The sequence below is a fragment of the Mustela putorius genome, unplaced genomic scaffold (assembly GCF_011764305.1).
Source record: "Mustela putorius furo isolate JIRA1106 unplaced genomic scaffold, ASM1176430v1.1 tig00000929_pilon_pilon_pilon, whole genome shotgun sequence".
Taxonomy (NCBI): Eukaryota; Metazoa; Chordata; class Mammalia; order Carnivora; family Mustelidae; genus Mustela; species Mustela putorius.
The window spans coordinates 4,996,658-5,013,270 of NW_025421520.1; the positions used below are offsets into that span (position 1 = coordinate 4,996,658).

At 37.9% G+C, this 16,613-nt stretch overlaps 1 protein-coding gene and 1 non-coding gene across 5 annotated transcripts in view; both read right to left on the reverse strand.

Moving 5' to 3' along the window:
* The window catches only part of GALNT11 (polypeptide N-acetylgalactosaminyltransferase 11), a 52,553-nt gene that overhangs the window by 17,514 nt on the left and 18,426 nt on the right, over positions 1–16,613 (reverse strand). For 2 of the 4 annotated variants that reach the window (XM_045086345.1, XM_045086346.1), the window contains 4 exons: positions 11,810–11,856; positions 9,682–10,014; positions 2,172–2,295; positions 61–227 (listed from right to left, as the gene is read on the reverse strand). In XM_045086345.1, coding sequence (XP_044942280.1) covers positions 61–227; positions 2,172–2,295; positions 9,682–9,976 — 586 coding nt within the window. In that variant the 5' untranslated portion in view covers positions 9,977–10,014; positions 11,810–11,856. The remainder of the gene's footprint in view (positions 1–60; positions 228–2,171; positions 2,296–9,681; positions 10,015–11,809; positions 11,857–16,613) is intronic. The other 2 variants (XM_045086344.1, XM_045086347.1) reach the window with 1 other exon arrangement.
* LOC123393657 lies at positions 6,112–6,228 on the reverse strand. The gene has a single exon (XR_006608497.1). It is a non-coding gene; the product is annotated as a small nucleolar RNA SNORA15 (small nucleolar RNA).

The following is a 16,613-nucleotide window of genomic DNA, read 5'->3' on the forward strand; positions in this document are numbered from 1 at the left end:
ATTCTAATTCCACCATGATCACAGCCCAGATCCCATAGTATCAGCGACAACATCCCTTACCAAAGTCACTGTCATCGTCCACAAGGATGATTTCATGCAGGAGCTGGGCTGGTGTGCGGTCTAGGACACTGTGCACAGTACGGAGCAAGGCAGACAAGGCTTCATTGTAGAAACAGATAACAACACTAGCGACTGGCAGGTCCACAGGGTAAGACTTGTCTTTACATCTGTGAAGACACATATGAGAAAATGTGATGTCCTGAAAGGTTCAATGTTTTAGGTCATTACGCACTAAACATTAACTGCCTCTTGCTCAGACTCCTTCCTACAATTTAACAAAAGTTTCTTAAAAAGCATTTAAGGGGGGGGGGTGCCTGGGTGGCTCAGTGGGTTAAAGCCTCTGCCTTTGGCTCAGGTCATGATCTTGGGGTCCTGGGATCGAGCCCCACATCGTGCTTTCTGCTCAGCTGGGAGCCTGCTTCCCCCTCTCTCTCCTCCTGCCTCTCTGCCTACTTGTGCTCTCTGTCCAACAAATAAAATCTTTAAAAAAAAATTTAAGGATACACTGGTATCATACTCAAGGTTTTACAGTTTGTTAATAACTACTCTCTCCAATACCTGCTACTTTGCTTATTTTTAGATTAACATTTAAAATTTTTTTTTCTTTTTTTGGTACAGAGGTTACATAAAAATGTGTTATTTGTATGGAATCACTACAAGTTTTTAATGCAGTATTCATAAGCTCATGTTTAGCTTCTCCACAATGAACATTCAAAAGGAAGTAAGAGGGGCGCCTGGGTCGCTCAGTGGGTTATGCCTCTGCCTTCGGTTCAGGTTATGATCTCAGGGTTCTGGGATTGCGTCCCATATCGGGCTCTCTGCTCAGCAGGGAGCCTGCTTCCCGCCCACCCCTCTGCCTGCCTCTCTGCCTACTTGTGGTCTGTCAAATAAATAAATAACATCTTAAAAAAAAAAAAAGGAGTAACAGAAATATAAAACTTTGTATTTGAAAATTTTATTTCTTGCCCAATAACAGAAAAAGATTTGAATAAACTAGGACATGACCAAAATCAAGATTCTATCACGCAACTATGTGATAAAAAGGGTTAGATGGCTTCAAGCAACAATAATAAAAAATCACTAACTTAAAGAATAAAATCCAGAATTCTATGTACTTTTGCAAGGCATACAAAGCATTCCAACATCTGGACCCTGGCTACCTCCAGTCTCCTGGCACTCCCCACGCTGTGACAATAGTAATGGTTCCAGTGCCTTTTCAAGCGGTGTCATGACTCAATCTGTCCCCCATGCACGGAGTGGTCCCCTGCACACTGCTCAGCCAGCACCCTCTAGGAGGCCTTCCCTTATCACTCTGGTTTCAGGGTCCCTACGACACCAGCTCCTACCACAGCCCTCCTTCTAGCACTACCACAATTACCCATTCCCTCATCTATCTTCCCTACTAGGCCTGTGATCCCAGGAACTATGTCTTACTCTACTTATTTTCAAGACCTAATACAGTGTCTATAAAACAAAGGTGCTCAAAAAAGTCTGCCTGTGGAATGACTAATTGACCAACCACATGAATGAAAAGCCTTTGAAACAAAACCAGTGGCACCTGGGTGGCTCAGTGGGTTAAAGCCTCTGCCTTCAGCTCGGGTCATGATCCCAGGGTCCCGGGATCGATTAAACCCACATAAAGCCCCACGTCATGCTTTCTGCTCATTGGGGAGCCTGCTTCCTCCACTCTCTCTGCCTGCTTCTCCGCCTACTTGCGATCTCTGTCAAATAAATAAAATCTTAAAAAAAAAATGAAGACCAAAAAGTGAGATGAGAAAAATTCTTCACGGATTTTTAATTCCTTTTCCACAAATACAATAAACATTTAAAAGAAATTTACGCTCAGAAGTTTATCTAGTTAGATGCAGTTAATACCTCTAGCCTTCTCCCTATGATTTTAAATTTCAAAAGAGACAGAGCAACCTCCAGAACTCTGTTAGTACAATCTTCAGCTTCAAGTGTCACAGGAGTGGAAATCTGTCTTGAAGTTTTCTAGTATCCTGAATGATGAAGCCTAAATGCATTTAGTAACACCACCCTCACAACTTACTATAATACCACTAAAAGCACGGTCATTAAAACGCAGCAGTATAAACCACTGAGAAACGTACGCAGCATTTCTGGTGTCCGGTACATCTCTGTGGTAGCCCAAACGGTTACTGATAAGCATGTTGAAAGCATGTTTCTGATAGCCCAAGTCTCTCAACTCCTGATCACGTTCATTAAAAATCATACCTGTAAAAGATTAAAGTTACAGTCAGTATGTTAAATCTGGAAAGGTCTGCTACAGTTATTGTCATATTATGATCCTAAGAAAATCTTGACTTTAATCTCTTATAACTAAATAGCCATGTTTCTCAAATCTAGATTGTCTCCATTTTCAAAAAAGTAATTGAAGTTAGAGTCAAATTTTTGTCAGTCTAGTGCAAAAAGCAGGTGTATCTTAACCATAAATGATACCTGTTCACTAACCATTAATCTTAAGAATATTATCAAGAGAAAAAAATTACAGATGTCTTTTCTTCAAAAGACTTAATGATGGCATTTCTATTAAAGCAATAGACTACAGAACCCATGTGGACAACAGGTCCCAATGACAGGCAAGTTTTTATAAGAGCCCTCCCCTAAAAATTAAAAAAAAAGTGCTACTGATAAACCTTTCTATAAAAAGTCTGACTCCAGACTTTAATCAGCTTTATAGTCAAGAAAGCCAAGAAATTCCCTCAGAGAGCCCATCAAAATCACAATTCAACATTCTTGTTCTAACATTCAGACACCTTACCTTTACATAGAAGGATAATTTCTCTTTTCGCTTTCTTTCCCATCTCAAACCTTTAACCTTTCCTCACAGAATGACTCCCTTGTCCCAGCATTTCCCAAAGTCTGGTCACAGAATTCTAATTTCACTGGACATTAACAGATGTTCAAAAGAAAAAAAGGATTTCATGGTCAAACAATTCAGGGAAACAATGGATTTTGAAAGTCGAATAGGTTTGAATTTTATTTGGAATGGAAGGACAATCCTGATCCTTTAATACTGTTGACTGTTTCACAGATACCAGTTGTGAGGGATGGGATACAGAATGACTCCAGTCCCCAGATCCACTTTGGGAAATACTACCTCTTAATATGCTTTTTCTATGAGCTTTTAAAGTTGGATTACATTTTTTTTTAAGCAGAATATTTTTAATAACAGAACTCTAGAAACGTTATTTATTTTTAAAGATTTTATTTGACAGAGAGAGACACAGTACGGGAGGGAACACAGGCAGGGCGAGGGAGAAGCAGGCTGCCCCCCGAGCAGGAACCCCAATGCGGGGCTCGATCCCAAGACTCTGGCATCATGACCTGTGCCGAAGGCAGACGCTGAACAACTGAGCCAACCAGGCACCCTAGAAACTTCATTTTAAAGCAGTGTTTAGTGTCCTTGCATCGTCTGTTCTTATTGGCTGTACAGTAATGAAAACAGAATTCCATGTTTTGCTTCTATTACAGAGTGTTTTCCATGTACTAAGATACCCTAAACAGTGATCCTCAATCACCTGAAGATTACTTTCAGTCTTTGTCAATAACAGAATTGTGCTGACATTTCAACCATTACTAGTTTTCATGGTTTTACACTGTAATACAGACTTTAAAAAAGGCATTCTGGTACAGTTAATATACAGTGTTGTATTAGTTTCACATGTATAATATACTATACTCAGTGCTCATCATAGTAAATGTTCTCTTAAACCCCTTGACCTGTATCACCCACCTATTCCCACTTACCTCCTGAGAACCACCAGTTTGTTCTCATTAAGGGTTTCTTAATTTGTCTCTTTCTTTCTTAAATTCCACATGAGTGAAATCATATGGTAGTTGTATTTCTCTGACTTATTTCACGTAGCATTATACCCTCCAGACCCATCCATGTTGCAAACAGCAAGACTTCATTCTTTTTTGTGGCTGAGTAGAATTCTATGTGTATATATACACACACCACGTCTTCATTATCCATTCATCTACCAACGAACACTTGGGTTGCTTCTACAATTCAGCTATTATAATAATGCTGCAGTAAACATATGGGTAACACGTATCCTTTCAATTTAGTATTTTTGTATTCTTTGGGTATACACCAAGAAATGGAATTACTGGATCGTATGGTAATTCTATTTTTAATTTTTTGAGGAACTTCCATACTGTTTTCCACAGTGGCTCTACCAGTTTGTATTCTCACCAATAGTGTGTGAGGGTTTCTTTTTCTCCACATCCTCATCAACACTTGTTTCCTGTGTTTTTGATTTTAGTCTTTCTGACTGGTATGAGGTGGTAGCTGCCTTTTCCTGATGATGAGTGATGTTGAGCATCTTTTCACATGTCTGTTGACCATCTGGATGTCTCTCTTGGAGAAATGCCTATTCATACCTTCTGCCCATTTTTAAATTGGATAATTTGGGGGTTTTGGTGTGGAGTACATCCTTTTATTAATACAAAAGAACAACGTTCTATTAACATTTTATAAGAGGATGCAAAATCCTTGAGAGCAGAGACTTTGATCATGTTCAAAACAAAAACTGCTACAGGGCGCCTGGGTGGCTCAGTGGGTTAAGCCTCTACCTTCGGCTCAGGTCATGATCTCAGGGTCCTGGGATTGAGCCCCGCATCAGGCTCTTTGCTTGGCAGGGAGCCTGCTTCCCCTCTCTCTCTGCCTGTCTCTCTGCCTGCTTGTGATCTCTCTATCAAGTAATAAAAAAAAAAAAAACAAAAAACACTGCTTGATACCCAACACCTAGGACAGTGCCTTGCACAAACTTGATTCTCAATAAATACTCCTTGATTCAATAAATCAAAGGACTAGCTCATACTAGACACTGAAAGGAGTATTTTTTTAAAACATTTTATTTATTTGACAGAGAAAGATCACAAGTAGGCAGAGAGGCAGGCAGAGAGAGAGGAGGAAGCAAACTCTCCATGGAGCAGAGAGCCCGATGTGGGGCTCAATCCCTGGACACTGGGATCATGACCTGAGCCGAAGGCAGAAGCTTTAACCCACTGAGCCACCCAGGCGCCCCTGAAAGGAATATTTTCTAATATATATCTCTTGATGAAAAATTAATCCATATTAAAAGATCACTTTATGTCCATCATAAAATGTATTGTGTTTGTGTACACACATACATATACACAGGAATATTATTCAGCCATGAAAAAGGGAACTCCTACCATTTGTGACAACATGGATGGAACCTAGGGCATTATGCTAAGTGAAACAGAGAAAGACAAGTACTATAATACTGTATGATCTCACTAGAGACAGAATAGATGCGGTTGCCAAGGTGGGGTGGGAGGAGGTGCAGATGGGGTGAATGTTGGTTAAAAAGGTACAAACTTGTAAGTTCTGGGGATGTAATGTATAGCATGGTAATGGTGAATAATACTACTGTATTTGTTTCTGAAAGTGGCTAAGAGTAGATCTTAAAAATTCTCATCCCAAGAAAAACACTTTTAACTATGTGAGGTGATCAATGTTGACTTACTGTAGTAATCATTTCACAGTATATGCTTGTATGAAATCATTATGTTATATACTTTAAACTAATACAATGTTATATATATCAATTTTATCTCAATAAAACTGGAGGGAAAAATCACATTAGCTTACTTTTGTCCTTCCCCTGTTCATATAAAATCATAGCCAATTAACTAGCATGCCAGGGGAGGTTTTTTTTTTTTTTTTAAGATTTTATTTATGTATTTGACAGACAGAGATCACAAGTAGGCAGAGCAGCAGGCAGAGAGCGGGGGGAAGCAGGCTCCCTGCCTGAGCAGAGAGCCCGATGTGGGGCTCGATGCCAGGACCTTGGGACCTGAGCTAAAGGCAGAGGCTTTAACCCACTGAGCCACCCAGGCACCCCAGAGGAGCTATGTTTTTTAATTTAATTTTTTTCAGTATAACCACAGCAATTTTAATACTGCATTTGAAAGCAATATAAACATTTCAAATAGCAAAATGATTCAATTAAACTAGTACTTGGAAGCCCTTGCAAGCTTAGTATTAGTTCATTTATTTGTATCCATGTTAGAAAATGGTAAGCTATGAAAGAACTCCCCATACCATCAGGCACTGGCTTGGTATCTGGCTGTGTCTACTACGGAAAAAAAGAACACAGTGTTCAGCCATGCCTCACAGGAACTATTTCAAGTTCTTTTATAATTAACTGCAGATTAAATGAGAAAATCTAGTTCTAATTTTAAATTTATTATTGATCATCTTTCTAAAATGTACAAGTTCTTTACCCTATTTATTTTTATTATTATTTTTTTTTAAGGTTTTATTTGACAGAGAGAGACAGTGAGAGAGGAACCATAGCAGAGGGAGGGGCAGAGGGAGAAGAGCAGGGTTCCCGAGCAGAGAGCCTGATTCCAAGACCCTGGGATCATGACCTCAGCTGAAGGCAGACGCTAAAGGACTGGGCCACCCGGGTGCCCCCCCCCCCGACTGTTTAAAGATAATGCCCTTGGCAATCACCATACTTTTAACTATTACTGTACTGATTTTTATGAATTCCTTCTAAATCAAGTTTCCTTCACAGAAGCTAAGGAGGTTTTCATTTTTCTCACTGTGGTAAAACGCAGACAACACGTGGATTACCGTCGGTGACAGGAGCACACTTACAATGTGAAACTCCATGCCCATTAAAGGCCCCCCACCCAGCCCCTTTAGCCACTAATCTGCTTCTAGTCTCCATGCATTTGCCTATTCTAGACATTCATATGAATGAAATCATGCAGTATCTGACCTTTTGTGTTCTGCTTCTTTCACTGATCATATAACATTTTCGAGGCTCCTCCTGGTTACAGCATGGGTCAGAACCTCATTCCCTGCTATGCCTGAATAAGTCCCTGCACAGAAATACATGCTGCTTGTCCTTCCGTCCACTGATGAACGTCTGAGTTCTCTCTACCTCTGTTCACTGAGAACAGCACTGCTATGAACATGGATGTACAAATCTTTGTTTGAACATATGAATGCAATTCTCCTGGGTATATATCCGAGAGAGGAATTGCTGGATCATAAGGTAACTCTAAGTTTAACCTATTGATGAACCAGCAATGGATGAAGGTTCCAATTTCTCTGTATCCTGGCCAAAAATTGTTATTTTCCTTTTTAAAAAAAATTATAACCATCTCACCAAGTGTGAAATGGTATCCTCATTGTAGTTCTGATTTGCATTTCTGTAATAATGATGTTGAACATTTTATGTGTCTTTGGAAAAAATGTCTATCAAATTCTTTGCCCATTTTTAAATTGGGTTGTCTTTTTATTATTGAATTCTTAAGAGTTCTTTTTATACTCTGGATAATGAACGCCCATTACAGACAGGATACACAAACATTTTCTCCCATTCTGTGGGGGTGTCTTTCTTCTTTCCGGATTGTCTTCTTTGATATACAAAAGCTTCTAATTTCAATGAAGTCCAATTTATTTATTTTCTTTTGTTAACTTATAATTTTGGTGTCATGTAAGAAACCACTACCAAACCCAAGGTCAAGAAGATTTATCTTTAGGATTTCATCTGAAGGTTTTATGCTGTTAGCTCTTCTATTTAGGTCTTCATTTTGAGTTAATTCTTACAGATGATATAAGGGTTCGACGCTTCTCCATTGTACGTGGATTATCTATTTGTCCCAAAAGCATTTGTTGAAGAGACTATGTCTCCCCCATTGAACCATCTTGACACATTTTTAAAAATCAAGTGGCCAAAAATATCACAGGTTTATTTCTGGACTCTCAGTCTACCCACTGATCTATACATCTGTCCTTAGGCCAGTATCAGACTATTTTGATTAATGTAGCTTTGTAGAGAGTTTTGAAGTGTGAGCCCTCCACCTTTGTACTTTTTCTAGATTGTTTTGGTTATTTAGAAGCTCTTCTAATTTCACATTAACTTTAGAATCAGCCTTTCCATCTTTTCAATAAACCTTATTTTGATAAGGTTTGCACTGACTCTCTGGATGGCTCTGGGTAGCAGTAGTTCCCTAAACAGCCTTTAGTATTCCAGTCCATGAACCTAACATGTCTTTCCATTTATTTAGGTCTACTTTTATTTCTTTCAGTAGTTTTGTAGTTTCCAGTGTACAAATCTCACACCTTCATGGTTATACTTATTCTTAAGTATTTTATTCCTTTTGATACTATTGGAAATGGAATTGTTCTCTTAGTTTTATTTTCCAACTTCATTGCTAATGCACAGAAATACAGCTGGTTTTCATATGTTGATCCTGTGCCCTGCAACTTAGCTGAATTGATTTCTTAGCTATAACAGGTTTTTTGTATATCTGTTATAAAGTATTTAGTTTTGCAGCTAAGCAATCTGAGTTTGTTACATTTCAAGTGTCTACAGTTTTCTCTCTACTTTCAAAGGCAAATACAAGGCCCATTCAAAACAGTAAACCCAATGTTACTTCTTTATAAAAGTTTTCTACTAAAGTAACTTAAATAAAGAGGCTAGAAATTTACCTATTAATGCTTTTTTTTAAAGATTTTATTTATTTATTTGACAGAGAGAGATTGCAAGTAGGCAGAGAGGCAGGCAGAGAGAGAGGAGGAAGCCGGCTCCCCGCTGAGCAGAGAGCCCGATGCGGGGCTCGATTCCAGGACCCTGGGATCATGACCTGAGCCGAAGGCAGAGGCCTTAACCCACTATGCCACCCAGGCTCCCCTACCTATTAATGCTTTTCAAGTGTCTAAATAGCAATCTGAAAAAAGATAAGGTTTACTTTATGAAAGTTGAGGAAATAGTTTCCATTTCTTCATGTAATTTTAAGTATTTTCAACTCCATGTATTTGAAAATCATTAAATCCTAGAAACTGATTTCTTTGAAACTATGATCAAATAAAAAGAAACATTTTAACATTTCCTTTATATTTTATGGATCTTTCAATCTTTGAAATATCTCTTTTACTTCTAAATTACTTATTATTTGAGATTTCTAGGACAAGATTAAAGATCTTTCTAAGTTTTAAAGATAACCAAAATGGCTCATTTGTCCCTTCAAATAAAATTTGCTGAAACCAGGATTCTAAAATTACAGTACACAAAAAAACATATACAATAGATTGCTTCCAAACTGAACAGAATAGAATTTTTGTGAAAAAAGTTTTCCTTTTATAAGAGTTTACAAACTCCTATATTTAATATTCTGCCTTATCTTAACAATTCTTGTAAGTAGAAATCTTATTAGATATAATTTCAGCTTATCTCTAAACGTAACAATGTATGTTCTGTTTTAATGAACTCTGCCTTTCAAAATATGTTATATATAATCAAGTTACCTTTCTACCATCTCTTTCTATTATTAAATAATGCTAACAACTAAAATCTTCCCCCGTAAGTTCCATTTCCTTCCCTCCTCCCTTCCTTCCTATTCTGGACCTTTTTACTTTCTCCCAAGTCCTCATAAAATACTGAAGTCAGAAATGGCTAAATTAGAATATAACTCCCCACTGAATCTGCAAAATCCTAGAACCTCAACTAATTCATTAACAAAGTAGAGGGGAAAACGACCCATTTCTAATCCCCTGAGCAACATGTGATTTAAAGAATAACTAAATTTAAACTTCCAAACACTTACCCAACTCGGAAGAGAATTTCATGTTGCCTTTTTCTGGATCTTCAACGTGATTATCTACCGTATCATCAATTTTGTTTACTTTGAACTGTGACTCTAACACTCGACTTGGGCCTCGAGTGAAACGGGGATAGAATTTTTTGGGAAATGGTCCATGGGGCCCGGACCCCTTGATGGGCACATTCTTAAGTGGCTGAGTCACTTCACTGAAGTTAAAATAAATAAAAAGCAAAACCGTCCAGGTCGCAGATGTAAAAAGGCATCCATAACAGAAATATCGAACTGTGACACTTCCCATTATAGACCTAGCATAGCTGAAGGGCCATCTTCAATCTCCTGAAAAAGAAGGACAGCTAGGTTAGACCCTTCAGGACACTTGTAAATCATCCACCAAGTTCATAATCACTGTTTTCCAAACAACCGAGCAGAACTTCTCAACTATTTACTTAGGACCCCAAAGCACAGTGTTAACTAAGACTCAAATAAAAGAAGATAGGTGGATAGCACTGAATTAAAAAAAAAAAAAAAAAGGATTCAACAATTAAAATCATAGGCAGCAAAACAGCTGACTTCCTCATCTGTGTTAATGGATATTTTACCTTTAGTCTAGATTGCTTACAGTGTGGTAATTTCTTTCAGATTCCGGCTTTTCATGAGGAATACAATTACCTTATGTATCATGGCAGTCTATCTAAAGTCCAGGCTTCCACTATAAAATTCTAGGACTCTTTCAACCCAAAGATCTTAAAATCTGTTATTAAAAATAAGCAGCCTGAAGAAAACTGTCCTACTTTCCAATCAAAAATTAAACCTGCCCTAATGCCTACTCTAGATTCAACAGTTATAGTTCAAATTTATAAACGACAGTAGAGGTAAGGTGAAGGAATCTATAGCTTTGATAATAAGCTTCCTAGTGAACTCTGATGCACAGTCAGATTTGGGAGCCAATGGTACAATGAAAATACAAGATTAAGTACTAATCCCATTCTGTCACATAATGGCTATGTAACTTGAGACAAATTACCAAATTTCCTTAGCCTCACTTTCCTCAACTGTATTCCAAGTTAATAATACTATCTATCTTGCTGGATACTTGGAATTAAATGAAATACTCAGAATTATATAAGACATGTAAAATATCAAGTACAATGATTAACACACAAAACACAGTGATTTGCACTGGATCAAGAGAACCTCCACAAACACTGTGGCTAGCTTTAATTTCATTTGTTCACTGTATTCCCTCACTCAGCACAATGAATGGCACAGAAAAGCTTTGAATGATACCTACAGAATGAAAGAGCACAACACAAATTCAACGTTAATATTTCCCTCCTTCTCATTAGGTCTAAACTTAATATGTAATATGAATGGTATACATAACCACCTGTTCCTTACAGTGACCCACATGTCCCTATCTAATCTGGAATTACCTCTCTTACTATATTTTCTATTACTTCCCTCCTCATTCATTTCATTCTAGACACAGGTCTCCTTAGGGTTCACCAAATGTGTCAATCATACTCCCACTGAGGGATTATGCATCAGTCCCTCCCTATGCCTGGAATACTTTTCATCCCAGCTAACTTCATCTCTGTTGAATCTTTGCTCAAATACACCTTCTCAGTAAGTTTCTACACTAAGGTAATTTAAAACTGCAACTCAAGCACAGAACACTAGCACTTCTGATTCTCCCTACTCTGCAACTTCCACCTTCCTAAATACTACATCATTACTATTTCTTGTCCATCCCCTCTGCCTTGCTAGAATGTAAGCTTCATTAGCAAGAGCTTTTGTCTGTTCATTTCCCTGTAGCATCCCCCCAGCTTACAACAATGCCTGGTATGTTTAATAAATATTTGTGGAAATTAATGACTCAATTACTGCAGTACAGTTTTCAATGTTTGAAAATGCTGGGTATTTATAAGTGAATGTATTGCGGTCACATTCAAGCCAAGCAGTACCTTATGCTATACAAAAAATATCATGACTACCTTATTTCAACAATATGAAACTAGGCAGAGTAACAGTCATAGTTATTATTTGAAAAGGTACAAAAAACAATAGGCTCTCATTGTCCAGTTTCACAAGTTAAATAAAGGTCTTTGTGATAAAACAGGAGACTACTTTCCATTTTGTCCACTGCATGCTCCTAGGTTCCCTCTTGGCTGACAGGACCTATGGGCGAAATGAAAAAGTTTTTTCAAGACCTCACCCATAGGATTTGGCCAACTCTGTCCAGATTATTCTCAGAATACCCCTCCCAATCCTAAGCACAATAGCCCAAACATCAAGAGTCCTTGCTTCCTGAACTGTAAAATGTATTAACTCTCAACCATTCTATCAGGTAAATATTTTCAAGCTATATTATGACAATTCTTTTTTTTTTTTTAATTTATTTGACAGAGAGAAATCACAAGTAGACAGAGAGGCAGGCAGAGAGAGAGAGAGGGAAGCAGGCTCCCTGCTGAGCAGAGAGCCCGATGCGGGACTCGATCCCAGGATCCTGAGAGCATGACCCGAGCCAAAGGCAGCGGCTTAACCCACTGCGTGACAATTCTTTAGAGAACATTTTTTACATAGTCCATCCTTATACTAAATTAAGGAACCTATAAAAATGAGAGGAATTTATAAAATCAGATCATTTGTTTTATATAATTAACCATAAGAGTCTTGAGAAACAAAGACACTATCAGTTGTAGACAGGTCAAGAAGTTATTAACAAACATGAATAAAATACAAAGCAATTAGATACCTGTCATTTAATAAAATAACAGGTTCTTAACTACTTAAGAAGACATGCAAACAAAAACCAAAAGACAAAATTTTAATCGAATCAATAATAACAAAGAACAATAAAGTTTTTCTGTTTTGTGCTGTTTGCTATTCCTTCTATAGGAAATTATCCATGGCTTCAATATCCAAGGCTGAAAGCCTTTAAAAAGGAGGGTCAAAGCAAACATTTAAGGTTAGTTAATACAAAACAACTAGAGAACAAATTCTTTCAATCATAAACTTAAGCAGTTAATAAAGCCAAAACTTCAGCAGTTAGATGTCAACGTAATAGATTTTTCAAAAGTTAAATGAATAAAAGGCTAACCAGCTGTGTATAGGAATTTCCAATGAAACCAGGCAGTCATGGTCTGGTAGCTGCTGAGGGACAGGTGCCTTGTAAGCAGCGGGTCAGGGAGGTAAAGAAGCAGCAGTCTGAGGAGAAGCACATGCAATGTGCTGATCAGAATGACAGACCACAGCTGTGAGCCAGGCAAGGAGAAATGGGAGGACGTGGAAGAATGAGGCAAAATGAAAAACCTGTGCAGGGCCAATGGACCTGAGGTCCTGTGTGGCTGAGTAATTGCTGGAGTTATACTACAGAAAGAGTAACAAGGAAAGACTGATGTGGTGGCTGGAAAACAAGATGCCAACTCAACATTTTGGAGAGGTACAGTTAATGACAGAGGAATCCTTTCCAGATGCACAAACTGGATATTCCCCAATAAACAATGTACCTATTGTGTAAATATTACTACACATACCATAAGCAACCCCACACACCCCAAGAAGATGGGTCATTTCTGTCTTTTCAAACCCATTATGTTTACCAAACACAGCATCCAGTATTAAAAATTAACAAGTACTTGTTTGTGTATTTAAAAAATACACAAAGTGTATTTTTGTTCCAGAAGAGGTTATAGGACCTTGATTCTGTGAAATGTGAAAATCTTAGAGAAGAGTATGATATGTGAGATGAGCACAGCCTGGGAAATAAGTGTCCGTGGTCAGGAGGAGGAGGTGAAGGACAGAAGACAGCTAACCAGTTTAAATAGTTTCATTAGACATTGTCATTATTAAGCAAAATATTCAGTATGCCAGCAAAAGTCCCAATTCTTCCACTCTCAGTCTAAGATTTCTTAATGATAAATTTGAAATCACTGCAAATTTTATAAATCAAAAGATAGCTTCATATAATTCCATGCATATCAATTTGAAAACCTAGGAAAATAACTTCTAAGGAAAATACACCTTACTCAAATTAACCCCAGTCCCAACAGAAATGCAAACAGACCAATCGTCACAGAAGTAGTAATATCATAAGAGTTTCTCAAAACAACAAAAACAAACCACCACACAGAGGAGAGCTTCACAGGGGACGTCTACTAGTCCTTTAAAGACCTATTGATCCTAATGCTCCCTAAACCACTAAAAAGAATACATAATAAATCTTCCAAATCTGTTTTATAAAACGAGTAGGACACTTATCTCAAAATCTGACAAAAATTGAACCTCCCAAAACACACATCTAATTTATGAATACCAATCTTATGAATATAAAAAAATCCTTTTTTTATGAATATAAAAAAATCTTAAGAATAAATACTACTCATAAACTTAACAAGCAACGTCTTTAAACATGTATGAGAAAAAACATAAGACACTCCTGAAAGCCCCAAAAGACTTGATCACATGGAAAGATGTACTTCACTCTTGAGAGAAACCCCAAATCATAAAAGTCAGCTCTCCTTAAGATAACTTATATATGTTACATAATTGTATCAAAAATACCAGATCTTTTTTCTGGAGCTAAACAAGTTGATCTGGGAAAGAATGAACAAGCAGGGAACAGGCAGGCAAACCCTGAAAAACAAGTAGAAGCGGGGTGAGCCCTACTGGATTATAAACTCCAGGGTGTTTCTACCTAACAGCAGAGCATGACACATCCACAGACTAAAAACCAATGGGGCAGGATGAGAAACCAAGAAATAGACCCAATTACGTTTAGAAATTTAGTGTAAATGGTTATAGGTAACATCACATGCCAGTGAAGAAATGAATGACTTTTTGCTAACTGGTCTTGGGACCACTGTTTAGACACATGTTAAAGGATACACTGGGGTCCACCCCTCTCACCATTCACCAAGACACACTGATATGAATTTGATATTTAAATATGGATGAAAAAATTAACTATTGGGGCCACATCGAAATAAAAAGATTCTGCACAGTGAAGGAGACAGTCAACAAAACTAAAAGATGACCTTCAGAATGGGAAGAGCTATTAGGCAAATGACATATCCAATAAAAGGTTAGTATTTAAAGTATATAAAGAACTGATACAACTCAACATCCAAAAAACCCCCAAATAATCCAATTTAAAAATGGGCAGAAGACAGGAACAGACATTTCTCCAAAGACATCCAGGTGGCCACTTGACACATGAAAAAGATGCTCCACATCATGCATCATCAGTGAGATACCCCCTCACACCTGTCAGAAGGGCTAAAATAAAAAACCCAAGAAATAAGAAGAACGGTTCTGGAGAAGACAGGCAAGGATGTAGAGGAAAAGGAACCCTCGTGCACTGATGGTGGGAATGCAAACTGGTGCATCCACTATGGAAAACAGTATGGAGGTTCCTCAAACATGACTACCCTATAATTTGGTAATCCCACTACTGGGCATTTACCCCCCCCCACAAAAATACAAAATCAAAGGGATACATGCACCCCATGTTTACTGTAGCATTATTTATAATAGCTAAATTATGGAAGCAACCCAAGTTGCCGTCAAGAGATAAATGGATTAAAAAATGTGGTATATATACAATGGAGTATTATTCAGCCATAAGATGACATTCCACCATTTGAAACAACACGGATGGAGCTACAGTATATAATGCTAAATGAAGTAAGTCAGTCAGAGAAAGGCAAATACCATATGATTTCACCTTATGATTTCACAAATGGGCAAAGGGAAAAAAGGGGGGAGAGGGGAAAGAAACCACAAAAAAGACTCTTTTAAAAATTTTTAAAATTTTCTATTTTATATTATTTTATGTTTTATTATTTATTATTTTATTGTTATTATTATTTACTATTTTATTATATATTTTATATTTATATTATATATATATATATTTTTTTAATTTATTTGACAGAGAACACAAGCAGGCAGAGAGGCAGGTAGAGAGAAAGAGAGCAAGGGAAGCAGGCTCCCTACTGAACAGAGAGCCCAATGTGGGGCTTGATCCCAGGACCCTGGGATCATGACCCAAGCTGAAGGCAGAGGCTTTAACTCACTGAACCACCCAGGTGCCCCTAAAAATATTTTTAATCTAAATTCAATTTAATTAACATGTACTGTACTACTAGTTTCAGAGGCAGAATTTAGTGATTCATCAGTCAGTTGCATGTAACACCCAGTGCTCATTACTTCAAGTGCCCTCTTTAATGCCCAGCACCCAACTACCCCCAATCCCCTCCACAGCAACCCTCAGTTTGTTTCCTTTAGTTATGGTTTGTCCCCCTTCTGATTTCATCTTATTTTATTTTTCCCTTCCCTTCCCCTATGTTCATCTGCTTTCTTTCTTAAAATTCCACATGAGCGAAATCACATGGTGTTTGTCTCTGACTTATTTCGCTTAGCATAACATCCTTTAGTTCCACCACATCATCACAAATGGCAGGAGTTATGGGGCGTCTGGGTGGCTCAGTGGGTTAAAGCCTCTGCCTTCAGCTCAGGTCATGATCTCAGGGTCCTGGGATCGAGCCCCAAATCAGGTTCTCTGCTCAGCAGGGAGCCTGCTTCCCTTCCTCTCTCTGCCTGCCTCTCTGCCTACTTGTGATCTGTCAAATAAATAAATAAAATCTTTAAAAAAACAACAACAAATGGCAGAAGTTCATTCTTTTTGATGGCTTAATAATAGTACATTTTCTCTATACACCACTCTTCTTTATCCATTCATCTGTGGATGGACATCTGGCTCTTTCCATAGTTTGGCTACTGTGGACACTGCTGCTACAAACACTGGAGTGCATGTGCCCCTTTGAATCACATTTGTATCCTTTGCATAAACACCTAATAGTATACTTGCTGGATCATACGGTAGTTCTATTTTTAACTTTCTGAGGTACTGTCTTACTGTTTTACAGAGTGGC